General features: G+C 40.3%; 1 protein-coding gene across 1 annotated transcript; it reads left to right on the top strand.

Moving 5' to 3' along the window:
- ptk6b (PTK6 protein tyrosine kinase 6b) lies at positions 1–27,843 on the top strand. Its single transcript, XM_004086405.5, has 8 exons — positions 1–496; positions 13,228–13,349; positions 16,462–16,625; positions 18,077–18,242; positions 18,999–19,160; positions 19,803–19,984; positions 20,788–20,941; positions 27,131–27,843. The coding sequence occupies exons 1-8, from the start codon at positions 126–128 to the stop codon at positions 27,310–27,312; spliced, it is 1,503 nt and encodes a 500-aa protein (XP_004086453.1). The 5' UTR covers positions 1–125; the 3' UTR covers positions 27,313–27,843.

Raw genomic sequence — 27,843 nt, forward strand, 5'->3', positions numbered from 1 at the left:
CAGGGATTAAGGAAGTTACAGAGTTCCAGTTTCTGTGAAGCATTTCGAAGGCGCTCCATCACCTCCACCTGCCCGGCTGGTGCAGTGAGTAAGACACTTGCAAGAGCGCGGCCCCGCTGTGATCCATGGGTGAGTGTCTGCGGCGCGCTTTCCCGTGCCTGGGCTCGCTGTGGGACAGGATCTTTAAAGACAAAGAGGCTGCCCCTCATCAAGAAGGTGGAAGCACTAAGGAGGCAGGAGAGCAAGCCTCCGGGTATGCCACAGTGGAGAGCCCCCCAAGCGCGGTCACGGAGAGCGCCATCTACACGGCGCTGTGGTCATTCGAGTCCCGGCATGAGCAGGAGCTGTCCTTCGAGGAGGGGGACCTGTTCCACGTCCTGAACCGCAGCGGAGACTGGTGGACCGCGCAGAGGATCGACAGGACTGGGCGCGTGCTGGACACCGGGATCGTCCCATTCAACTACCTCACGCAGACGGAGAGTCTGCACGTGCAGCCGTGAGTGCACACGGGGCGTCATCCGCGCGCCTTCTCCTCGCTAAACACACAGAAACCGCAGCTTGTTTGCGCTCTGACCGAACACTTCCCGCTCTGCGCGTTCACCACTCACAGTCACAGCCAGGCGCTTTTTCAGTGATGGAGGGTTCTGATGAAACATTAAAAAAAAAACAACAAAAAAAAAAACATCCAACTCCAGATGAACACTAACATCCAGAAGAGTTTTTCTCTCAGTCACAACGTCTATGGTTAAAGCTAGTCCTGCCCAAAAGCAGAACAGGAGCGTCCATAAAACAGCATCACATTCTAGAAAGTATTAGTGGATGAAAAATAACAACGGAATTAATGTATTCAATTCAGATCACTTAGTCTCACATCATAATCAAGAACATCTGATGGAGCTGCACAAAAAAATGCAGAAAAAACACAAAAAAAAACCCTTAGATCCAGAAAAACAAAAACAAAATTTGACTGTTTTTGACTCAGTTCATGGAAGGGGTTGCAGAACTGCATGGTGGTGTAGTGGTTAGCGCTTTCCTCACAGTAAGAAGGCCCTGGTCTGAATCCCAGCTGGGTCCTTTCTGTGTGAAGTTTGCATGTTCTCCTGGTGCATGTGTGTGTTCACCAGGCGCTCAGGTTTTCTCCCACAGTCTACTAACATACTTCATAGTAGGGGGTGTAACAATTCATCGATTAATCAATGAATCCACTTCTGTTTCTACGATCCAACCAGATCAATCTGTCTGAACCAAGTTGTTAATCAAATTGATTTATACCATTATAACATTTTTCAAAATTAAATAAATCAGTTATATTAATATTGGAATAGTAAAACAGTAAGCACAACATTTTTTTACAACCTTAAAACGTTCATCACAGTGGACAACACGTGATGACAGCAAAAACTGATCTGTCCATCATTCCAGTCCAATGTGTGGAAACAATTTGAGTTTAGAAAGTCATGTGACCATCCAGTGTGCTAGAATGTTCTAAGAATGTTCCCTTTGGATTCTTTGGATGTGGAAAAATAACAGTGGACTGAACTTTAGGAAACTAACATGTGAATGGATTTGACATTCATTCTTATTAACTTGTTTGTTTGGACACATGTTTCCTTTACACTTAATGACATTGAAGAAATCCAAGAAAACGTCACCTGTTCTGTTCAGTAGCAGGTATTTCTCTCTGAGTCACACTGGTTGAAGTTTTCCATAAATATGTTTTGGATCAATTTTTAGTTAGTGAATCGGATCATTCAAAATGAACCAATTTTGATTATGAATCTTATCGTCAACCACAAATTATTAATATGAATCAAGTTGGTGATAACATGAATTGCTACGGCCCTACTTCATGTTAATGTGTGTTTGTCTGCGGCCCTGCAACAGACGACCTGTTCAGGGTGTACTTCACCTTCGCCCAACTGTGGCTGGGATAGACTACAGCAACCCCTTTGCCCCAACAGAATTCAGTGGAGTCAGAAATTGGATGAAGAGAAACAGGTGTGGAATATTTAGGAGAGGACAGGAAGGAGAGACAAAGAAAGACACTGATCTCTGCAGGAAGACAGACGGGAGTGGGTGCAACTGAGACAGATACATTTATGGATGCTAAAGACAACAGAAAGGAAAAGTCTACAGAGAAAAATCTGAGGAAAAACATCAGGTTTATTCTGGAGCAACTAGGCTACAGAAGCCTAGCTAGCAGCACTGCTTGTTATTACCATATATTATATTATATTATACATATTACCAGTCGCTTCATCAGGTCCACCTTGCTAGGGATTGGACCCCTTTTGTCTTCACACGACATAAAAACAGTTTCTTTCCCTCGGCAGTCAGACTCATGAAACACTTTTTAATCCCTCCCCCCTTAAACTTTTCACTTATACGTACCTGCACCTTCTTCATCCTCTGTTTACACTGTTTGCACTATTTATTTATATTTATTGTTCTGACCTTTGTGTTGTTTTTTATTTTGCTTACTGTTGTTTTGTTCATTTTTATTCGTAAGTATTGTATGTGGCACATTGGCACCGCAGCAAATTCCTAGTCTGTGAAACTGTTTTGTTCACTGACAATGGCAATAAAAAACCCTTGAATAGGTTGAATAGGTTAATCCTTGGCATCATAGGTCCATAGAAGCCAGGATGGATCCATGCTTTCATGTTGTTGACGCCAAATTCTGACCCTACCATTAGAATGTTGCAGCAGAAATGGAGACTCATCAGATCAGACAATGTTTTTCAAATCTTCTATTGTCCAGTTTTGGTGAGTCTGTGTAAATTGTAGCCTCAGTTTCCTGTTCTTAGCTGACAAACGGGCACCCAGGGTAGTCTTCTGCTGCTGTATGAATGCTCTTCTGTTGACCTCGGTTGGAACCAGTGGTTCTTTGAGTTCCTCTTGTCTTTCTATCAGCTGGAACCAGTCTGGCCATTCTCCTCTGACCTCTGTCATCAACAAGGCATTTCTGCCCACAGAACTGCTGCTCGCTGGATATTTTCTCTTTTCTGGACCATTATCTGTAAACCCTAGAGATGGTTGTGGGTGAAAATCCTATTAGATTAGCAGTTGGCACCAACAACCATGCCACGTTCAAAGTCACTTCAATCATCATTCTTCACCTGTCTACAAGGCTCAATGCCTTGTGTTTTGCTGCCATGTGATTGGCTGGTTAGAAATTTACGTTAACGAGCAGTTGGACAGGTGTGCCTAATAAAGTAGCCCGTAACTGTATTCACAGCAGAGGAGTCATTAATGCAGTCTGCAGGTTAAGAAGCTTCTTGTGTGGAAAGCTTGATGTGTCAGAATGTGAAAATGAAAAAAGTACGTTTGTTGTTTCCAAAACGTTGACCACTTTCCCAGCAAATATTAAAAAAATCAAACATTTCCTTATGACTTTGATCATTTCTCAAAGCAAGAAAAAGCTTTTGCTTTTTGTGATACCAGTAAGTACCTGACTTGTAATAAACTGCACTGATACCAGGAACAGGCTTATAAATCATTGCTTCCTTCTCATCATACTTTATTGTTATGGTATTTTAACTTTATTGCCTTTAGGTCTGAAGGTCAGTCTATGTAGCTGCCAAAAGATATTGACATTTTAAGATTTTTATGAATACACTCTCTAGACTTTTTTACAGAAGTCTAGGTTGGATTTACTGAATAAAAGGAGGAAATTATATTGCATCATTCATTGGCAGTATGGGGCTTAAGGTAGGGTTAATGGCCGACAAAATGTGCGTTATTAGAAATTAACACGCCATGGAAGTCTAAAACGTAAGACATGAAGCGAAGAATGGTTGCTTCTGCGAGGTGCGTTCATTTCTGATAATGCACACACTGAAGGCCATTACCCCACTTATACCAGTGTCACTTACAAAATAAATCAATATTCACTCAGTTGTTAGTACTTTCTTCTTGTTATTTTTCCATTTAGATGTTTTTATTTTATTTAAATTTTTTTACAAAAAGCTGACTATTTGTTACGTGGTGCTGCGTGTTGTCATGTTACCGTGACAAGGCGTTGCTTAGTCGGCTGAGCCGCCACAGAGCTCAACTGCAGCAGCATAGGAAAGCGATATATATGCTGATGTTCACAATGTGTTAAATAAAGCATCAGTTCAGAGAGAGAGTTCACCTCTTACTGCTTGTTTTTGTCCAGGTGATCAAGCTAAAGTTTGTTTTAAACAAGCCAGCGCAGTGATACAGAACATTTAAGCTAGGTGACCGGAACTACTTTTTTAAGCGTGCAATATCACTATGGATTATCACTTTTTAATGCACACCCAGCAGCCAATCAGAATTGAGTATTCACCCGGACCCTTGTATAAGCTGCAATATTCACATGGGTTCTTTTGAACCTAGCAAATAAAAACTTGCAGGTAGTTCTGGGGGATATGACGATATGTGGGCAATAGAAAAGTTCCTATCAGGCCATTTCTCTTCTAACCTTTCTAATCTAATTCTATTAATCATATCTTTAAATAGCCCGAGACATTTCCAGAAGTGTTACCCTGTCATTCTGCATACTAAAAAGTTATATAAGTTAAAATAAACATGAATTCAAAAGAGATTCTTTGAAGAGAAACTCAGTCTTGTGGTTTTGAGACATAAAGCTGCTTTACGTTTTCTGATTCACTCTCACACAGGTTTTACGACATGCTTAATGTTAACGCATGAGTGCAGAGGGATGGACTCGCAGCAGCTAGATGTTGAATCTCAGGAGTTGAAGCAGACAGATACACCGATGTAAGCAGTTCAAGAAGAAAGGCTTTTAGCAAGAAACGGAGTACATCTGTGAATTGTCTGCATTTTGAATTCAAGATGTCCAACGTGGGGGAGAAGGCAGCAATATGCAAATTATGCAAGAAGGCTATTCCCATACCCGATGCCAACACAACAAACCTCTTCTATCATTTAAAAGGTTTACAAAAGTGAATCTATAAGATTACAAAAGATCAGAGATAAACCAAGTTGTAGAACTGCTGTGGAAAGTTGGTAAAGGAAAACTACAGTCAGTGTAAGATTAGGCAGTCTTTCGCACAAGGCACGCCATATGAGAAAAAGTCTAACTTTAATGATATAGATTTCAGAAAGTATGATTTGTTTATTTTCATTGCTTCTTTTTTGTGCAAAAATGTGTTTTTCTACTCAGAATCGTGAAACTGTTCTGGACTTTAAAAAATGTTGTAAAAAAAGAGTAACTTACCAAATTCAGTTTAAATAACTGATTTTTTTTTTTTAACAGATGTGAAGGCAACTCCAAGTCAGCCACATCTGTTCTCATTTGATTATTTTTGCTGCGCTAAAACGTTTGTTTCTCCTTCGTGACTATGCAGTTATATGTCACTTAGAAAAGAAATAAAGCACTGAAATTTTTTCGCACTTTTTTCAGAGAAAATATACATTATTGTGGTATACCGTGATATATATCACTATTGTGATATAAAATAATTTATATCATGAAATACATTTTAGTGTTTTTAACAGTGTTTTATTTTGAATGAAGGTGCAATGTAAACATTATTACTCTTCTTTATGGTGTTCCTTTTCCTTTAATGAAAGACAGATGTCTAATGTAGACACATTTTATTTCAGTTCAACTCAGCAAACTGACTCTGCGTGTCAAACTTTCTACTTCTTGTTTTGTCATCTTTTGGTTTTTTCTCAGTTTATTGCTTCAGCAGAGTGGGAAGTGAGCAAAGTCTGGTATTTTCCAGGAGGGGAGGAGTTTCAGACCAAAGACACCCTTTACTGCAAGATCATTTGCTTTTACAAGTTTATAATATTTATTTATTGTTTTACTACAGTTTGATAAAAAGAAAACAACAAGGGAAACAGATTTTCCTATTTTAACAGATCTATTCAGCAAAAACCACATGTCAATCAAAGTCCTTATATCCACAGACGGATCTCAAATTAAACTGCTCAGTGAATTCATTTAAAGTTGTGGAGAAATAGGCAGGTGAATGCAAGTGGGCGTCACCAACAGAATAATGCTGTCAGATGTTCTGCAATGCTGTTTACTGTTAGGAAACAATTCAAGACCAAAGGTAGATAATGGCCAAAGTTCTGCTAAACCACAGTGAGACGTGACACAGTTAAAAGCACACACACACCCACGCACGCACGCACGCACGCACACCTACACACACACCCACATGTTCAATGCTGTGTGGATTAATGCAGTCTGCATCTGAGACACTAACGTTAAATAGTGGTATCAATTTGACAGTCCACCTCCCACTGTGTGTCCCGACCATTGACCATTGTTTAGGAGAACTAGACTGAGTGGCCCCTCCCCCCTCACGTTCCAAACAGGAAGTATCTTCTGGCTCCAAGAAGCCAAAACCTCGAAGATTTCTATTGAGAAATAAACAGCTGTTACTCAGTCATTCTGTTGGTCAGAATGAACACTCTAGATCTGATTTCTTTTTTTTTTAAAACATGTTCTTTATAATCCTCATCATCTTAGTTATAAATTGACCAATCAGATGCCTCAATAAAAGCATGTGGTCTCACACCAAACATTCGAAATCTATGACAGAGTTCAGATTTCACTGCTTAGTTACTAAGAAGCTTCAACCTGGTGGAGTCCGTATAATGAAAAAAATGGAGCCGGATATAGGTTTTTTAAGCTGCCGCTCTGGTCGGCTGCCTGTTATGCTACTTTAGCTCAGAGTTAGCTTTCTTGTTTTTGTTATTTTCCACATTTTTAACCTGTTAAATCCCTTTCAGCATCACAGGGGTGCCAAAGTCTGTCCCAGGTCCGGCTACTGTTGGGTGAAGGTGGGGTTAGGCGAAGCCCTGCCCCTGTAGGCTGGCTGGGAGCCAGGTGGAAATTGCTGTTTTTATTATCTTTTGCTTTAATCAACAGAGCAATGGTAGCACGAATGGTAGACACCGTTGGTTGGCAGCCCTGTCAACTCTTCGGTTTGTCATCAAGTACAGGGCAGGATGCACCAACAGGGATGCAGATGGCCTGTCTCGACGGCCACAAGCTGCACCAGAGGAAGATGAAGGTTATGTGCAAGAGAGGGAGAGGATTAATGAGCTAAAAAGGCGCATCTTAGAGGGGGAGAAACATGAGATTTCTGCCGATGTAATCTCTGCAGTGTGTCAGCATCACGCTGTAAATCCACCTAGCCTCCCTGTCCTGGTGGAGTCGCTCGCCGTTGATGCTTCTTCATTGCCTGATCTGTTTGTTGATCAGGGTCAGACTACCCTACCGGGTATGACGAAAGAAAGTTGGCATAAAGCACAGAGAGATGACCCATCTATTAGAACAGTAATTTCTCTGATAGAACTAGAACAAAAGCCGAGTCTCAGACATGTAAATGCTGAGCATCCTGAAGTAAAGCTCCTGCTCAGAGAGTGGAGCAGACTTGAGCTCAGAGATGGCATTCTTTACAGGAGATGTTCTGATAGAGGAGAGATGATCTACCAGCTTGTGTTGCCTGAGCAATACCGAGACAAAGCTTTAGAAGGCTTACATGACAACATTGGTCATTTGGGATCTGATCGCGTGTTAAGTCTTGCTAGAGCCAGATTTTATTGGCCAAAAATGAAGGACTCTATTGAACGCAAATGCCACACTTGTGAAAGATGCTTCAGGAGGAAAGCTCAGATGCAGAAAGCTGCCCCAATGATGAACATCAAAACAACCTACCCATTGGAAATGGTTTGCATAGACTACCTGTCCCTTGAACCTGACAGCCATGACACTCGGAACATTTTGGTCATCACTGACCATTTCACAAAGTTTGCAGTTGCAGTACCAACAAAGGATCAAAAGGCTAAGACAGTTGCTAAGGCACTTTGGGAGAATTTCTTGGTTCATTATGGCTTCCCAAGCCGCCTTCACAGCGATCAGGGGCGTGATTTTGAATCTCACACAATCAAGGAGTTATGTTCCCTGATTGGAGCAAAGAAAGTGCGAACCACACCCTACCATCCCCAGGGAAATCCAGTTGAGCGCTTTAACAGGACCCTGTTAAACATGCTAGGAACCTTGGAGGAAAAGGACAAACAACACTGGAGAGACTTTGTCAAACCCCTTGTCCATGCATATAATTGTACAAGGAATGACACAACTGGATTTTCCCCATATGAGTTGATGTTTGGCAGGCAACCAACCCTTCCAATTGACCTCATCTTGGGTGTACAATCTTCAACAGAGAATCACAAGACCCATTCAGAGTATGTTCAGAAGTTGCGTTGCCGGCTTCAGGAGAGCTTCACATTAGCTGCTAAAAATTCTAAAAAGACTGGCGAGAAGAACAAACTAAGGTTTGATGCTAAAGTCAGAGCGGCTGAATTAGTTGAAGGAGACAGGGTCTTGGTAAGGAATGTCAGCATTCGAGGGAAACATAAATTGGCAGACAAGTGGGAATCCGAAATTCATGTTGTTGTGAAGCAGATTGACGGTGGGCCAGTTTATGTTGTTACGCCAGAGAATGGCAGTGGCCCCCGACGCACTCTGCATAGAGACCTGTTGTTGCCCTGTGGGTTTCTGCCAGTTAAAGAACCTGCAGAGCCAGAATCCCTTCCACGCAAACACGAGAAGATGACTTTGAGAAACATTGCAGTCAAGAACCAGCATGTGGAATGTGCTGATTCAGATGGTTACTCAGAGGATGAGGAGGAAGGAAAGTTCTTCTTTCAGAGACCTTCACAGTTCATGATGCGTGGTCCTTACGTGCAGGAGATAGAATGCCCTCTAATGAGAAACTCTGTTCCTTTAAATCCAGAGACTCCTGAACTCAGGACAGAACTTGCACAAACAGGATTGCAGTCTGATCAGACGACTTGTGAGCAACCGACTGACGCTAATGGGTTAGGACCAGACATAAGCAATGCTCCGGTGCAGCCTTCAGCTGAGTCAAGGGAGTATGTCATTGTGAATATTCCAGAGTGTGATCAGTCATTCGAAGTTGACCGGGACATCTCAAGTCCTGAAGAGAATGACATCTCTCATTCAGGTGAACCCCCCTGCCCTGCTAGCCAAGACCTTGAAGAGGATGCAAATGTCAGTCCTGAGAGTGAGTCAAGTAAGCCTAGGCGCTCTGAAAGGATGAAACGACCCCCACACAAGTTCACCTATGATGAATTAGGGAAGCCTTTGATCCTCGCCATTAGCTCATTTTTTGCAAGTCTCGAAAATGTGGTCGCTCCACTATCTGGCAGCCCATGTACAGGTGGCTGGCATGCAGGGACTCATGCAGTTTAGAGGGGGAGAGTGTAACCCAGGTGGTGTGACCCCACTCTTCATATAGCACTTGGAGGTAGCCTGCTGTTGTTGGTTTTGTTTATAAGAGGAAAAATGTTTTTTTTTCCTAACAAAGTTAATGTTAACAAATGTTAATTAAGAGTGGTCATCTTAACTGTCTACCATCTTTGTTAAAAGATGTTTTGCGTACAGATTTTATTTTTAGCTCAGAGTGATCATCTCACTCTTACTGAGATCTGTGTGGGATTGATTTTTTTTTTGGAACACCGTGTGCAGTCACAGAGACGCAAACAGAACGTGGGAGCGAATAGCCATATTGATATTGGAGTTTAAAGAAAATAAAACCCAGAAAGCTTTTTGATTTAAGCTGGAGCTGTGCTTGTTGAAACTGCACTGAAGATTTTTTTTACTTGTACAACGGATATCCTGGTGAGTTATTGCAGCTATTCAAACCGCTGTGTTAGCATGCTAAACCGAGTTGCCGCGTGCACAGGATTACATTAAAACCAGTCGGGATAACTTTGATTACTTTTTATAAGATTTTTTTCAGTTTTTATATTCAGTCACATTGGTTATTATAACCTGGTTGTGCAGTTAATAAATGTGGAAAAACATTGTATGTTGTTGATATGCTGTGAGGAAAAAGAAAACAACTTTTTGAACTGTTTTAATTAAATTTCTAGTGAATGAGAGTTAAATGAATAATATTTCTGCACGTTGTGCAGGCTGTTTTTTTTTTGTTGTTTTTTTTTTATGTGACATTCCAGAGGAGTTTTTCTTTCGTCTGCCGTCTTCTGTTCCCGGTCCTTCTACGCCTCCATCTTGGATAATTTCCCTCCTTGAGTGAAGAGACCGTTGGTCCCATCCCATCATCCCCTTACACCCAAACCGACTCCGTGAACTGCATTCCTGGACATTAGAGGGCGGTAGGACTGTTGAGTGCACTCACAATTGAGGGTATTTTTGTGGGGTTTTTTTTCTTTTTTTTTTGGAGCTCCAAACTGCAAATTTCCCTGAGATCTCAGTGGTTTTTTATTTATTTATTTTGAACAATTTTTTATTTTGAAACTGTTGAGTATAATTCTGTTATTAATACATTTGTTATCATTTTCTGTACGTGTCGTGTGAAATTCTTGGGGTGGATAGTATTAACCTTGATAGGTAAAATTTGACCCAAGCCTTCACCCAACCTGAGCAAAAGAAAAATTCCCCTCGACCACAGTGGACCGCACCCCCTGTGGAGCAGTAGGAGCAAAGAGAAGGTTACACATGCTTACTATGTTGAATCAATGTTTTGGAACTTGATGTATATGCCTGTGACATATTTTTGACAGTTAACAGGGAAAATAAATATATTCAAAACAAAAACAAATTGTATTCAAAGCAGACATGGTAAATGCAAAACTAAATGTTCAATTCATATTTTCTGCATATTTGTGCACAGTTTTGTCCTTATGCATACATTTCTTTACGACAGTTATCTTACCCAATACTTGACAGCTGTGGATTGGGAGATGAGTGGAGCTATGGTTGGGTTCAGCACAGCTTCTGACTTCACTTTGTCCTGCTTAGTTACCATTTTCAGAACAATGTTGAGTTGGGCGAAGCAAAGTCTGGTGCCCCTCCCTGTTCAGGGTTCATATTGAGGTTCAGAATCCATTAAGTCAGAAATCTCCCCACCTGTGTCTATGTCTACAGTCTAGCCATGAGACATTATGTCTCCTTGGAAGCTTGGATTAAGGGAAAAGAAGAAATGGTGCAGCAGCAGGTTAAACTGTTGTATAATATAATTTTAATAATATCAGTACTGTTTTTCTCTTTTGCTTGCAAGAATAGAACGATCTAATAGGATTGTTCAAAATAAACCAATATCAACTATGAATTGTATCATCAAACATTAAATTATGATATGAAATGAATTGTTGATAAAATAATTTTTTAAACCCCTAGTAAACACTGTACAGAGGCAATGGATTAAAAGACTAAGGTGGAACTAAAATTCCAATTTAAGTCTAGGATTTTGACATATTTTCTTTTATTTAAGACAGTTATTTTGCTTAGTAGATAATTCTTGGTTGGTGGTTAAATACTGAGAGAGGCAATAGAGCTAACCACTAAACCACCATGAAGCACTGAACTAAGCACAGAACCTTGAAATAGAAAAATATTCAATAGATTGTTTGAGTAACTGGATGGCTAAGTTAGCTATATATAAGACCGGCGCATGGGAAACCAAGGTTTATTTCCCATGAAGCTTCATTCAGTGTGGGTCCTTGCAGGACTCTTTGTGCTACTGCCCAAGTATGAAGCCACGGGCCCCAAGTCTGGGTCTGCCTGTGCCGGACCCTTGCCCGGATAAAACACAGGATTGTGTCAGGGAGGGGATGCGGTGTAAAACTCTCTGCCAAACAACCCGAATCAGTGAAAGCTGTGACAACCCCTGACGGGATATGCCGAAGGATAAACAACATTCAATGTGATCATGTGCCGCGGCACACTAGTGTGCCGTGGGAGATGGTCAAGTGTGCCGTGGGAGATGGTCAAGTGTGCCGTGGAAAATTGCCCTCGTTCACTGATCTCAAAACAATTACCATCTCCAGGAAATCAGCTCTTTGTTCATCCAAACAGGTCCTGATAAAACACTGAGTAGTTAGGAATATAAAAGATCATAAAATACTTTTTTCTTTGTGTTTATTTGATTCTATTAAAGACATTTTGATAAGAATGACGGTAACGCGATTTAGCTGCAGCTATAACTGTTATCTGAAAAGTCCCGCAGCTTTTACCGTCTCCACGACTCCACCAATCATTCTTGAAGGCTTAATCACATGTCATCAGTCTGACCAATCAGAAGTGTTTGAAGTCTTCACTTCCTTGTTCCAATTTAGCTCATAACTCACTCAGTTCCAACAAAAACACCAGCTAAAGCTCGTCTTTAGCGGTGTAGCTTTCCACAGAATCCGGTATCAGACCGTGGAACAAGTGAACAAAACCATGAAGCTCAGAGACGCTAGTCTTTCTGCCATTTTTTCGCAGTTTTCGCACTACATCTCCCATGATGCATTGGCTTGAAAGGGACAGCGCCTCAGCGTACAATGAGTCGTCCTTGTTACACGTTTTGAAAACACAACGAACATACAGTTTGTTTTTAACTTAACTTTTATTACATCTTTTAGAAAAAACATCTGCAACTTCCTGCCTTTTCTGCCATGATTATCACAAAAATGCACGTCAGATTCCCGGGGGGGGGGAGGGGGGGGAGGGGGAGATCTGACGTGTTTCATGGCTATACTGCCACGGGATTTTTGTCAAGGTTAAAGTGTGCCGTGGCTCAAAAAAGGTTGAAAAACACTGCAATAGATTATATCTACCAACAAACTAATGATGACCTGATTTGTGAGTTTTGCTGTGAAGGAGCTTCAAAGTCATGATTAAAGAAGCAGGACAGTAAACAATTGCCCTCATTTGCTTTATCCCTTGTGCTATCTTAGGCACTTTACCATTGGGAGTTGGGTCATCTTGACCCACTAGACAGTGCTCTGAACCTTTTTTCTTCAATGATTTGTGATCTTCACTGGTGTCCATGGATTACATGAAATCTTTCCACCTTTATCCACCTTTGTCATGGTAGGGAGAACACGTCAATGTAAGGGTGGGGTCATAGGATAGCACAAGGGTTATAGTAACACCAGTGAATGTTGGAGTTCCATGTTTTGGTATTGTCTTATAAATAATGCAGAGTGTAAGGAGAAGGTCCAGGAGGAGATCCTCATTTCTCCTCCATCAGTTCAGCGTTTTGTTGGAAGACACTCTGAAATTCATTGTTAGGAGCAGGACCTGTAACGGGATGAACAGAAAAAGGGAGTTCGGTTGATTTACCAAAAACCAGAAGTTTGAGCAAAGCCAGGATGTTGTGGTTTCATTGGTAAAAATTCTGTTTTATTTACAGCAAAGATGTTCCCAATACTTACTTTCATTTCTTCTTTTGTGTCCTAATGCAGATGGTATTATGGGAAGATGAGTCGTTACGAGGCTCAGAGCCACTTGTCGGGTCCAGAAAATGAAGAGGGAGCGTTCCTGATTCGACAGAGTGAGAAAGACCACATTGGATATGTTCTATCAGGTAAAAGAAAAACCAAAATATAACCCAAAAATGGGCAAACACCAATAATATTTTCTTTTTTTAGATCAGGGAAATGAATGGAAAGATATCTTCCTAGCTTGGTTTCTCCACCAACAATATAGGCCACATTGAAACTGTCGGATAAGATGTTTCCCAAATGTTTCTTTAGAAAGACTAGATGTCAGGTTGAACACAATAAAAAGAAGGAAGAATTTACTCCACTGAGAAAATTCTATTAACAAAACTGACAAAAAACTGTCAGACACTAGCTGCGTTTACATGGACAAAAGTAATCGGAAAGAATGCCTGATCAGCAGAAAAATGGGTCATGTAAACAAGATGCAGATAGCAGCATTTCTCGCATGGATTTTATGTTCATCCAAGGCTAATGTCGTTAGCACGTGTTAGCCTACTCCTTAACCCTTCTTCCAGCTACGTTCCACCACAAAAAGCACTGACCACACAGATTAAAAAAATAAACTGATGAGCTAACATGCTCTTCATAATAATCATAACAATAGTAAAAGCACGTTTAGTGGATCATCTTGTATATTACCGAGCAGCCACATATTTATGTATGTGGCAGCTCGGCTTGTTTACAGGGGAACCCATTTCCTCTTCCGGCATTTTAAAGAGTACTGCTTATGTCCAAATGATTTATTCCGACCGAAAGTGTGGCATGTGTAAACATTTGTTATAATCACAAAAGGTTTCTCTGGGCCTACGTACACGGTTGAAATCTAATCCGATCTTTGATCTGATCAAAACATTTTGTCATTTAACCGCGGCTACTGTTTATCAACAGTTGATCTAACAGTTTTCAGGGGGGTATTTTAGCATGTTTAAACTACCCTGACTTTAAGCCTGAACTCTGGCTGAAATCCGGTATGTCGGTTCCAAAAGACCGGATATGAGTTGGCGTAATTACGCTCGACTTGGTAACCCTGGGTTAATGCTCGTGCATGTCAAGTACATAAAGACATTCTCAATGGATCGCCGATTTCTGGAGTCACCATGGAAACGCATGGAGAACAAAAGAGAGCGCTATACTTCAGTGAGACGGAGTCTGAGATTTTAATGACGGCGTATGAAGATTATACGTCCATCAAAAAACTAATACTGCTGCATCATCAGCAAAAGAAAGAGTTTCTGTTTGGAGAAAAAGAACGGACGAAATAAACGCACGAGTTTCTATCTCATTTCCATTTTCATTGTGAAGCATACATATATAAATTATCTAACTTTGCCAACTTAAATGAATGACTTCTATTGGTAACAAGTAATTGAGTTAAATTTATTCAACCTATTTCTTACGTCTATCCAATGCGATCATTATTTATGCAACTCAAGTTTACATATTTATCTAACTAAATGTCATTTTACTCCGATTCAATTAAATGTTTTTCCATCTTAATTTATTGTACTTCTTGAACTCTCACATGTCTAAGTTTGAGCATGCAGATATTCTAATTTTTATAACAATAAAATGAAAGAAACAAAGTGCATTCACAATATGTTATAATTTACTATTTCTCCAACTTCAACATTACAGCATTAAGCAGTAGGGATGCTAAATAAACTCATAGGACAAAATAACTAGACAAGACGCAGTAAAACAACTAAACAACTAAACACATTTGGTCAAAAACCCACACTTAAACCCAAATCCGTCCAGACAGGCAAAGGGAATGATATCCCAGAATCCTTTGCGGTGCCGATCTAACGGCAGCACCAAAGTTACACCTACTTAATTGAATTAATTTGAATGAAAGTAAAATAACTGTCTGATAACTATGTACTGTTTTAAGCTGACTTAACTAAAAAAATGATTTATCTTAACTGAAGCAAATAATTAAGTTAGATCAATGTAAAAAGTTTATCTTTCCAACATCCATCTGTGGTCTTATCACCCTCTCACGGTGGGAAAAAGTATCATCTGAGCTTCTTCATCCACTAAATCATCTTTAAATGGACACGCCATGCTGCTTCACCTCTCTGAAAACAAACTAACCTTCAACTAAACCTGCTCCAGACCAGGTTATGTTCAGAGCATGAAGAGAATAAAAGGGAGAATGTGGGGGATACAAGCGCCTATATACAATAATACAAGGTTATTATTTTTAGCTGTGTAACAAATAAATATACCAGATCTGCTGAAAAGGAATGAATCCATCAGAAGAACAGACCATGGTAGATGTTTTTTGAAGGTAAACAAAAGAAAATTCATTTTTTTTAGCTGTCAAATCATCAGGCCTGGATCACATTGACTTTTGTGTGTAGGTGAATTGATTTTTCTTTTAAATATGCATATGTTGTTGCTAACCTAAGAAAATTTTGCCCAATAGTCAAATCAGATTTTTGAAAAAACAAACAAACAAAAATCTTATAGAATGGTACAGCCTTTTTTTTTTAAATTAATGGCGTTTACTGTATGGTGTTAGAGATGGGGGATAAGGGTACAAAAGAAACGGAGAAAACGGTGGTTCAAGAAGTTAGAAAATGAATAATAAGTAGGAGGACGTAGAATCACAAAGCAACAACTTGCAGGAGGTTTATCATCATTACTTTCAGGTGTGGATGTCAGTCAGAGGGGCAGGGCCTGTCCACACACTCAATTATCTAAATATTTCTTTGCAGAAACTATGTCTTAAAAAACAAAACAGGGTTTTGATTTTTACTAAAAACTGCATAATCATAATTATGACCACTGGGAACAATTTTACAATAAAAAACATAGTTTTAGTGGGACTTTAATTGGCCAACAGTTCCAATTGTAATATTTTTAATTGGGGATGTACTAGGTGAGAGGACTCGACAGCTGAACTGGATCATGTAGATGGCGAGCCCACAGGTTCAGGATACTGGCGGAAAAGAGAAAGTCTAAGTCAGTTCCCAGTTAACAGTCATCAGCAGAGGCTGCTGTTGTCACTGTGTTCATCCACCAGCAGACTCAAGAAATCATTTGTTAGCAGGGCTATAAGACTGTTTAACTGCTCTTTGCAGATAAAGGGCTGACATGTGAATAAACTGCAATGTTAACATATCTGTCTAAACTCAATGCTATGCTTGTCTACTGACATGTTCTAGGTATTGTGCTTCTGTTTACCTGCAGTGAAGTCAAGCAGCAGTGTCAAGCATTTTAAAATTTACGAAGAAAACGAAAGTCGCTTCTATGTGGAGTCCCAGCACAAATTTAACTCTCTGCTGGATCTGGTGAAGTACTACAGCAACAACAGACTCAACAACATCAGCCAACTGGGAAACCCCTGCAAGAGGGTAAGACGGGAAATATTGGTCCGCTCCAGTAGGGTTGAGCGATGTCCCTTAAATTGGCAGTTGATGGTGTTTGCAGTAAACCATCGGGACGGATGATGATGATCGTCGGGGGGATTTTTCATTATTAAAAAATTATTATTCGTTAGTTTACTTTATTACTTTATTTTATTTCCCAACTAATGACTCATCCGCGATGATCCGGTAGAAACTGAGGGAAGTGACTTAAAAAACAAACAAACAAACAAAATAGAAAAGAAGTAGTCCGCTCCTGCACTTGAAGCGAGCTGTGGAGCGAGCGACCGTGTCTCTGAGCAGAGCACACGGACTTAAAGCTTTGTGTTTGAGGGGAAGGGAGGATTCTTTGTTACATCTGGGAGACTTTGGACTGTGATGCGTCCGCAGCTCTAGGTGAACGAGCTACCGAACTCAGGAGAACCGGGTCTTGCGGTAAAAGTGTGTGTCCGGGCAGAGGTCGGACCGCCAGCACACACACAGCGGCTTTGGGGTGGTTTGTGAGCTTTTCAAAGCAAAATGTCGCTCAGTCCAGAAACCGTTCAAACAATCACGTGGATTTGTGTTTCCAGTCGTGTCCCGACAAAATAAAGGCTGATGTTAGTCCCACATATTTACGTTCAGCCAAGCTGCAGATTGCAGTCTTTCCTGCATGGATTTAATGTTCACCCAAAGCTAATGTTGTTAGCGCGTGTTAGCATTCTGCTAATAAGTTAACACAGGCTTTTTTCCGGCTCCGTTCTTCAACAGAAAAAGCACTGACCACACGGATCAAAATGAAAATGATGAGTGAACTGGCAATTCATAATAACCGTAACATTAATAAAAGCACATTTACAAGATCATCTCGTATATTACGGAGCTGCCAGATATCTATGTATGTAGCTGCTCGGCGGAACTTATTTCCTCTTCCGGTATTTCAAACACTGCTGCACATGTGCGAATGATTTATTCCGACCGAAAGTGTGACCCATGTGAGCGTTTTTTATAATCTGAAAAAGTTTTTCTGGGCCCATGTACACGGTTGGATTCTAATCCGACCATTGATCCCATCAAGATATTTCGCTCATGTAACCGCGGCTTATGGTGTCGACTCGCAGCGTGGCGATGGTGTCTTCATTGTGATGTCAGTCACTGATGACAATGGACGGTATCGTCCATCGGCACAACCCTACGTTCCAGGGCTTTCAAATGCCAAAATGTCTCTGAAGACATTTTGGCAGTTCAGAGCTCTTTAAGAAAGCTAAATCCCATCATTTTCACTGTTCTTTCCTACGAGCCATTAGGAGAGGACTTGATTGCAGTTTTTCTTTTTGAAGACTTTATTCTTTTTTTCTTTTTTTTATATCAACGTCATTGTCAGATGTTTTGGACAGTGCTCTGCTGTACCTTCTGTGTGACATACTAAGAAACATGGGCTGTGTCTGTACTCTCCTCAGAGAAAGCCCGCCATCCAAGATCTGAGTCATTTCACTGTGAGTGAATGGGTGCTCCCAAAAGCAGAGTTTACCCTGGAGGAGGCGCTTGGTCGGGGCTGCTTTGCAGATGTTTACAAAGGACGCTGGAAGAATCAGATCGGTGTGGCCATCAAGATTCTGAAAAATGGTACTGTTTACATCAACTGCACGCATATAATCTCTATTTTTAAGCATTGGAAACACTCATGTCAACACTTTCCTAGGACGTCAGAGGTCCAACAATCACAAACAGCTTGGTTTTGAGAAGACTAGTTTGGTCAGGAACTAAAGCCAGAACATTTCAAATGACTCACTTTTTGTGTGCACTCCTGAAACTCACCTCTGCTGATTGCAAATGTAGTTTAAGAAAGTGAAAAACATCTCAAATAATGTGGGATTAACACAAATAATAATATAAAATATAAAACAATATTCAATGAAAAAACATTTTGACATCATTTTGAAAAAAAAAACTTAGTTCTTCCATAGAACATAAAGTTGCTTTTTACAAACCACTCTAGCAGTTTGAGTCTCACCCACCAACTTTCTATTTACGATTTAGGACATCAAAATGCACCCAATATCAAATCATATCAAATATGCACCGGTGCATTCCTAATTGAAACTGACCAAAGTTATTTGAACTGATCAAAGCTGAATCTGAATTATTTTAATCAAATTGAAACAGAATATCTGTATTGAACTTCTCGTTTTTTGAAGCACAGTTTCACTTACATTTCCCCAGCTACTCCATCTGCTTACTTCTGAATTATTTTAAGAAGACAGTTGTCCCTTATCAGTTGCAACATAAACCGGCTTCTGTTTCTAGCTTTTTTTTCCTCTTTCATCCTCTTTCTGTCTTTCATTTTCTGATCACACCATTAAACTTGTTTCTTGTCACCAGACTCGGATATCAGCCACAAAGAGTTTTACAGAGAAGTTCACTTCCTGAAGAGTCTGCGCCACCGGCACCTCCTCTCCCTGTTTGCTGTCTGCACCGAGTCCACGCCGTATTACATCATCACCGAATTGATGAGCAAAGGAAGCCTGCTGCAGTTCCTCAGAGGTAGACGTCAGTCAAACAACCACATTTTCCAGTTTTATGGTGCAAGTTTGTACAACTCATACTTGGGGAAAGTTGGAATTTTTTTGTGTGAATAGAAGAAAAACAAAAAATGCTTAAACCACACACTAATATTTACCCATAAAAGAACAACTGGAAACCAAACCCTTTGGTTTTGTAAAGGAGCTGTAATGAAATGCCATAACATTTGAAACAAGACTCCCCATGATTCCGGCCCAAACCTTGCTGATGTGGCAGCCGTGTTGGGACATGGTGGCCATCCACCAACCACCCACTTCCGGCTTGACCATCCAGGGTTTTACGGCACTCATCAGTGTTTGAAAATGAGTCTTCATGTCTGTCTGAGTCCACTGCAGCTCTTTCTGGTAGTGAGTGTAGTTTAGGGGGGCCGAATAGAAGGTTTACATAGAACAGCAAGCCTCTGGAGGATCCTACACCCTGATGTTGGTGGGACTCCAGACACACCAGCAGCTTCAAATGTGTGCTTGCTGCTTTGTACTGGTATTTTAGGAGCTGTTCTCTTAATCCGACGTGTTTGTCTGGCTGCTGGACTGGACAACATTCCTCTTTAGTGTCTCAACTGTTTTTTAGAGCAGTTTTTGTCTGTATGCCTCTGTCTCCCAGGGGATGACGGACAGCGTCTTGATATCTCATCCCTTGTTGATATGGCTGCCCAGGTGGCTGATGGGATGTCATATCTGGAGCAGAGAAACAGCATCCACAGAGACCTGGCAGCCCGAAATGTTCTTGTTGCTGAGGACTATATCTGCAAGGTAGCTGACTTTGGGCTGGCCAGAATCATCAAGGTACGAGGACAAAAAGGTTGAAACACATTCTTTGAATTTTTTGGGCCAACTAAGTCCAGGCAATCTTTACCCAAACAGGGTGCTTTACCACAGTTGTTTGCATAGTCTAACTTCTCCCAAGCCAGTGCTGACGATGTCCATAAGTTAAACAATTATGCTGAGCATGGGATTACACACAGTAGGAGACAAAATGCAGTATTTTAGTTAGTATACCATCTACTAAAGAGTAAACAGAAGAAAGGTTTGCAGACTTTTAGAAAAATACTTCATCTATCTTCTATTCCCACCTAAACCTTGTGCAGGGTCACAAGTTTCTCCTAATTGACAAACTAAGTGTCCTCTTTCAATGTATAAAACGTGATTTTAGAAGTCGGAGGGCCTAGAAAAAACCCACACATGCACGAGTATAATATGCAAACTCCAAACAGAAAGGTCCCAGCCAGGAATTGATGCTGTGAGGTGAGAGAGAGCTAAACCACCATGAAGCCCACTGTGGTTATAGTTTTTTTTCAGTTAAATTGCATTTATATTACATAAATTCCTTAACAATACACAAAGAAAAATGTACATTTTTTATGTATCACCACAGTATTTTTTTTAAACTACATTGAGGTTTTAAAATGTAAAACACAACTTTGATTTTATTGAGTTGAGAATCATGCCTATTGGACATTTGGCATTGATACCAGCACAGATCACAGTACTTCTCTTTTTTTGGGCGTCAAATGTACTACGGTGCGATATAGATTGTTCAGTGTGAGCACAGCCTAAGTCAGCTTTAAGAACAAATATCTTCTCTTTAGGACCCATTCTACGTCTCAGAGGAAAAAAAGATTCCCTACAAGTGGTGCGCTCCGGAGGCCCTCGGTTATGGAAGGTTCTCCATCAAGTCAGACGTGTGGTCTTTTGGAGTTCTGCTCTATGAGATTATCACCCGTGGAGGGAACCCTTACCCAGGTTTGTCTAATCAAGCACTATTTAAGTGCTACATTACAAACTAAAATGTATTTTTTTGCATAAATGCAGCCCTGTAAAAGCTGGTCTGAAGCAGTGTTTTTCAACCAGTGTGGAAGTTGCCCTCATTAACTGATCTAAAAACATTTCCCATCTCCAGGATATCAGCTCTGTGTTCATCCAAACAGGCCCTGATAAAACACTGAGGAGTTAGGAATATGAAAGATCATAAAATACTTTTTTCTTTGTGTTTGTTTGATTCTATTAAAGACACTTTGATAAGAATGACGGTACCGTGATTTAGCTGCAGCTTTAGCTTTGTGGTGGTTAAAGTGGTTAAAGTCTTCACTTCCTTGTTCTGATTCTGCTCATGAAGTCCATGAAGGAACCATCTTGGACTCATCTTTGGAAGTGGAACTTCGGTTCGCTCTGAGATGCATCAGTCTGAATAAAATCTGCTCTTGCAGCGGAACAACTGAACCAAAACAGCCACCGTAGCCGATGTAAACAGAACAGGAATGAAGCAACAAATGAGCTGTAGACGATTGTAAAGCAATGATTGTCGTTTTATCAAACGGAAAAAAGGGTCCAACTGTTTATTTGTTAGAACATTTATTTTAAACACCGCCAAAAATCCTTCTTAAATTCTTTACTCTGTCTCATTACGCACCGATAGGCGCTGCTGTGATGTCATCATAGAAACCTTGTAGTCCTGAACAGAATTCCCTTAAAACAGTGACATAAAGCCACAACGATGAGACACAGCAACTCATTGAAATGTGATCGGATGAATTTAGAATCACTAAAACAACGTTTAGCGTGATTCACATTTCTTTTCACTGTTTTCCTGAAAATCTATATGTCATAAACACTTATCAGTGAACCTTCTTAGCCGTCTTCTTGCCAATAACCGCCCTGCAGCATGACTCCACAGACCAAAGCAGCAGTAAACAGTGTTGAGCCTGACGTTGAACAAACTAACCAGATAAGGATTGGAAAGTGCAGGATATCCATAATTTCTGTCTCCAGTTGCTTTGCCCCGCCCTTGTAATTCCTGACCAATAAGAAAAGAGATCTTTAGTCCAGAACAGAAAAGTCTGCTTGACGGCAGTCTGAATACAGATCAAACCCAAGGTTCAGGACTTGATCAGGACCAAACGGTTTTCCCAGTCTGAATACACCCTACAAACAAGTTCAAGATTTATCGTGAATGCAGTCTCCTCTGTGCCGTGTCTCCTGAACAGAATGCGTTCAGTATGCCACATTTAGATCCCTCTACGATCACGAGCATGTCTTTGTTTTCATTCATTATTCTGAACTTGTTTTTCTAGGAAGGTTGGAACTTTGAGAGTTTAAAGAGGAGAGAAAAGTGTGTAAAGTGTGTAGTGAGAAGTTTGACAACCTTTATCCTACATAGATTTTACGCAGGTTATTTTTTAAATGCATCTCCCACTATAGAAGAAGAACACTGTATATGACACAAGTCCCAATCTTGAGAAAACAATTTTGCATTCTCCTGTTAATTGTGGGAGTTACATTCTAAAAATGACCCACAATAGGTGAAATCTGTAGCCAGCCTTATCGTTTACAATTATTCACCAAAGGTGGAATCAAGTTATTGTTTTGTCTCAAGTCTTCAAGTCTCAAGTTTTGTCCACAAGTCGAGTCAAGTGCCAAGTCAACACCGACCGGTCTAAAGTCACCTCCAAGAACTGTATTTTTCTTATCAAAATTTTGCTAATATATTACGCAAATTCCCTTTGAGTTCATGCACCCCGCTTCAAAAATCCAAAATGATTTCTCTATATCAAAACCCAGTTTAACGCTTTTGCAAGTGTGATAGCCCGGAGATGGAAACAAACCAAGATAAAATCTGGATATAGGAGAGCCTGTAATGTGAAAAATCCACTTTGTGAGCTTTTAAGTGTATTTAAATGTTAATTACTCACTATAAACAACCCCAAAGTGGTATTTTAATTGTTCACACATTTCTGAGTATTCCTCTAAAAAACCTGCTCTCTGAGCACCAGCCCCTCCCAATCCACAAAAAGGAGCACGTTCTCATAAGCTGACATAGACAAGTGCGAACCGCCCCTTCCAGGAAGAGTCTGCACTGCCAGCTCCGCCTCCAGGCTAACACACACCCCCACTTTCTCTGCGGAGCTAGCAGAAATCCGTTAATTGCTTTCCTTCTTTATGCACAATATGCACATCCATCTTTGTAAAAGTTTGGATGTTGGTTGTTTTCGTGGGAGAAACCCAGACACGCTGCCGAGGCTGACTTTAGGATTGCGTTGTGAAATGGGCGGCACCCACAAGGAGAGGAAGGCGGAGCATCAAAGATCGAGTCATTGTACAAAAATAAGCTAGAAAAATAATTCATATTTAATAGAAAATGTTTTCTTTAGTGTGCTAAAGGTCATATATTATCATATATATGGAGATAGTTTGCTCTGAAAGGCTTGAAAAAATCCCGATCTAGGCTCTTTAATACCCTCACTACAGATGTGCAGTTAAGTTTGTGGCTGACGAGGCACTGACTACTGACTACCGTTGATGTTACTGTAAATGAATGTACTACTGATCCAGGGGTTAGCCAATAAGCCAACGTCAGCTTTCACTCAGAGCTCACTGGACCTTATGCAATTTCAAGACGAAGTTGGTCTTTCATGAGTTCCAGTCGGTTGTCTTCAGACTGCATGTCCTACAGCAGTCAAACTCAAGGCCCGGGGGCCAAATGTGGTCCTCCATGTCATTTTATGTGGCCCGCGAGATCATAAAAGTTTTTAATTTCTTAAAATAAAAATAAAAATTGGTGTGTATTTATTCATATCTAGGGGGAATCTGACTTAAAATCTGATTGGGCAACTATACATTAGGACTTAAACACTGTCCATATAACCTAACCTGACAGAATCAAATGTTAAAGGATTTATGCTAGAATAACAAGCAAACATGTGTTTTCTATGCAACTCTAATTGTCACTTTAAAAAGTTAGAATTAATAAAAGAGTTGTTTAACATTAAGGAGTAGTTACATTTATTTTTCATTACACTTAGTTACAGGTATAAGTTATATCTGGCCCTTTGAGGACAGCCGCTATGATGATGTGGCCCTCAGTGAAAATGAGTTGGACACCCCTGTTCTACAGGCTGCAAACCGGTTTTTTCTGACAATCTCATAACAAGATTGCGACTGACATACTTTTTAATCTTTGTGTGTTGGGGAAATAAGGAAGTCTTTTTGATTAGGAAGTTGAGTTTAAAGTAATCAAATTCATGAGTCAAGTCTGACTCGAGTCCAAGTCATGTGACTCGAGTTGAAACCTCTGTTATTCACACTTTTCTCTAACAGACATGAACATTTTCACACTTCTCTCTCTTGTTGAAACCTCAAGTTTTAACCTTCATAAAAAAACAAGACCAGGATTATAGAATGAAAACAGAGATCTGATCGCGATCAAAGACTTATCTAAATTCTTCAAGGTGAACACATTCTGTGCAGGCCAGCAGCCAATCAAGACGCAGAATACAGTGTGCTGTAAAAAAAAAAAAGAAAAAAGAAAAGCTGAATGAAAAGATAGCCAGTTAAGAAGTCATCTCCTCAAGAAAGTGAACTGAAATAACGATTAGCAGACACGGCCGTAGTCATCTCTTGTAGGGTTTTGAGGAAGATGAGACTCAGGAAAAATGTTGCCAAATGATAAATTCAGGTTATTCAAGACGTGGGAGAAAGATAGGCAAGATCACGTCATACTTTATGAGAAGCTCACTTCAAATGAGGGAATTATCAATTGTGTAAAAATGCCTGGTAGATAATTTTCTCAGGAGACAGTGTTTGACATCTCACTAATTACTGGAGGGCTGTTGTATTGTTAAAAACGTACCTGAACAAACCTCAGACCCATTTTTTTAAATGACTGAATTTTTTTAAAAAGTATTAATTGGTCTTTTTCACCTTTTAAACTGATAACACAGTCGTTCAATTATTTAAGTAATTATACTACAGTTGATACATGGCTGACAAGTCTGGAGTCTGATGTGCCGTTTTAGAAACGAGTTGTGCCCACTGGACCCTCAACTTTTGAGGCAGCAAAACAGAAAATGATGCCCACTCCCTGGATGTTTGCAGATTATGAATCAGACTTTAGATACAGTGGCGGTTTTTGATATGGGCGAGGTGGCCGGTGGCCTAGGGAGGCACGTTGTAGGGGGCGGCATTTTCCCTGCCCACAGAGTTGCACATAGTGAAATATCAAATTCAAAGAGGAGAGTTTGAGCTTTTATGTTGACATCCCTGCAGTCTGCTCTTATTGAGACGCGTCAGACTTCTGACATCGCACCTATCTCTTCATCCTCTCCCCTCTCCACACTTATGGTGCAAAAAAACAAAAAGCAAAAGATGAAATAACCAAGAGTGAAACAACATTAAACAGCCGCATGAAAAGGAATTAGGCAGAAGAAGTCCTCTGCTGCAAGACACTTGCGCAAACACCTCTTTGATGTAGTCTTTGGAACATAGCAAAAAAAAATCGACTGGGGGGCGCAAGTCACCGGGGGCTGTGTGAATTAGACTAACAGGTAATTGGGAGTCTTTTACACTCTAAAGGCCCGTACATACCGGGACGAATTTCCCCTGCGATATTCGCCGACGTTTAACGCCTCGTGACTAAACAAAGGGCACCAATCTGAGTGTGCACATCGACGTGAAAAACGCCAGGCGTAAAAGCGTCATTTTTTAAAAAACGCCTCGGGTTTGTTTTTTTGGTTTGACGCGCCGCGTCGAAAACTATACGACCAATGAGAACGGCGCTTTTGCACACGTGTCTGGAGCTTCTGAAGTTACAGTAAAACACAACTTGGGGGAGCTCAAACACAAAACTGCCTTTCTGAGCACACATACCAGAGAAGAAGATAGACGCCAAGTAGCGTCTACACAGCCGCGAAGAAATAATGATGGACATTCTAAAATATCCCCGAACCAAGCACCAGTTGGAGCTACTGGTGCTTGAAATATTCATGTTTTCTTTGTATGATTCTGACAATCGCGTAAATACTTGCTCTCTTCTTCTGAGTGAAAAGCGACTTTAAGAAGCGTATTTTTTCTGTTTTACATTAAGCGCCATCTAATGTCAGGGAATGAAATTGCATGTTCGCTCGGCTCATCGTCAGCGAAAATCGCCTGGGTGTGAACACAAAAAACGTGGCGAAAAACGCTGGCGAATAACGCCTGGCGAATATTCGTCCCGGTGTGTACGGGCCTTACCAATCAACTCTGGGCCGCAGCTGCGCGCCCCCGTCATAGAGACAGTATGTCAGAGGGAAGGGAAGGGGGGGTGGGGGTGGGTGGGCGCAGACCATTTTTTATGGATTGAGGTTTTTTGAAGAATTTCTAGTGTTGGTGTTGCACAAAATTAGAAAAATGCCAAATATTTTTGGAGTAATCCAACTGATTAGTTCTATGATTTAGTTTGTAATGTTTTATAAGACCTAAAAATAATGTTCACAACAAGGTTTTTTTTTTAGATCCAATCCGTCTGATATGTTTCACAAAGACACACACAGGACGTCACACACCAAGAAATTATTGATAAAAATGATGCAGGAGTCCAGCTCTAAAAAATGATAAAAGAGCAAAGAAAACGGAATGATTTGATTTATTTCTTATTATTAATATTTTCAGGCTTTGTTTTGTTCTGCAGCATGTTCATATTTGTATAATTTTGACAGAATATATTTCTATGGAGAGCAAAAGATGATATGTTATTTAAGGTTTAACTTGAGTTACTCAGGATCAATGTTCCTGTTTTTATTCATATTTGTGTTCAAAAAGTTCAGTATTAAAGGTTTTAAAGGTTTAAAAGTTTAGCTTTATTATGTTCAGTAAATGTTTATCTTCTTCAGCCCAAAACCTAAAGTGTGTTTTTAATTTAAGCCCCTGTGTGACTGAGTTTGACCCCCCTGCAATACGAGTTTATAAAATTCATGCATTTTTTTGTAAAATGGCTAAATAGAAGTTAGTGAACACAAAAGGATGTTGTCAAATTTTGATTTGTGTGCGGGGGGGCTGTAGTTGAAAATTGTTTCCCCTCTTCATGAGAAAACAGGTGCATGTTCAGATGTTTTCCACGGCTCCTCATTTGTTTCTGCTTCCCCTTTCTCCGGATGCTTCTCCTCAACTCTTTTCTGTCAGGTTTGGACAACACTGAAATACATGAGAAGATCTCCAGAGGATATAGGATGCCCCGTCCTCTCAAATGTCCCATGTCTTTGTACGAGATCATGATGAAGTGCTGGAGCTTTGAACCGGAGGACAGACCCGAATTCAAGACCCTGCGGACACAGCTGGATGGCGGGTTGTACGAGGCGACCTGAACACCTCCTGGTGTTCATTCAGGGGAGCAGAAAGTGCTGGAGAGAGGAACGGAAACTTAATTCTCCAAATGTCCTTCAAAATAGCAACAATTGTTTTTACTTCAGCCTGCTGTAAAGCATTTTATCAGCCTGGTACGTTATCATAACTTTTAAAATCCATTTAAGACTTTATAAAAGAGTTTTTTTTTGAAACATTGTATTATTTTCCTTTAAGATGCAACACAGAATTAATCTTATTTAGGGAGTGAACCTGTTAATCCCAAAGCATTACGACTGACTCTAAAGAGCAGGATCAGTTTCACCAGAAAACAACAAACAAACATTCTTCACAGTTTTTCCTCATTAGGTTTTTAAATGAATTTATGTGCAATAATTTGTTCATAGCCAATCTTTCTTATTGTTATTTTGTTTTCAAAATTGTGGTATTTTCATATATTTGTTTGATTTTTGAAAACAATGGTAGTGATGTGTGCAGAGAGTATGGCAACAAAATGTAAAAACCAATGTAAATAAAATCAAAGGTGTACATAG

Source organism: Oryzias latipes, chromosome 7 (assembly GCF_053564925.1).
Source record: "Oryzias latipes strain Hd-rR chromosome 7, Olatipes_Hd-rR_3.1".
In the NCBI taxonomy this organism is placed as follows: Eukaryota; Metazoa; Chordata; class Actinopteri; order Beloniformes; family Adrianichthyidae; genus Oryzias; species Oryzias latipes.

Bases quoted from the DNA above. Each gene is read 5' to 3' on its own strand.
- ptk6b (XM_004086405.5), top strand. From the start codon at position 126: ATGGGTGAGTGTCTGCGGCGCGCTTTCCCGTGCCTGGGCTCGCTGTGG. The intron at 13,350-16,461 runs GTAAAAGAAAAA...GTTTACCTGCAG, and splicing joins CATTGGATATGTTCTATCAG to TGAAGTCAAGCAGCAGTGTC. The intron at 18,243-18,998 runs GTACTGTTTACA...TCTTGTCACCAG, and splicing joins CATCAAGATTCTGAAAAATG to ACTCGGATATCAGCCACAAA.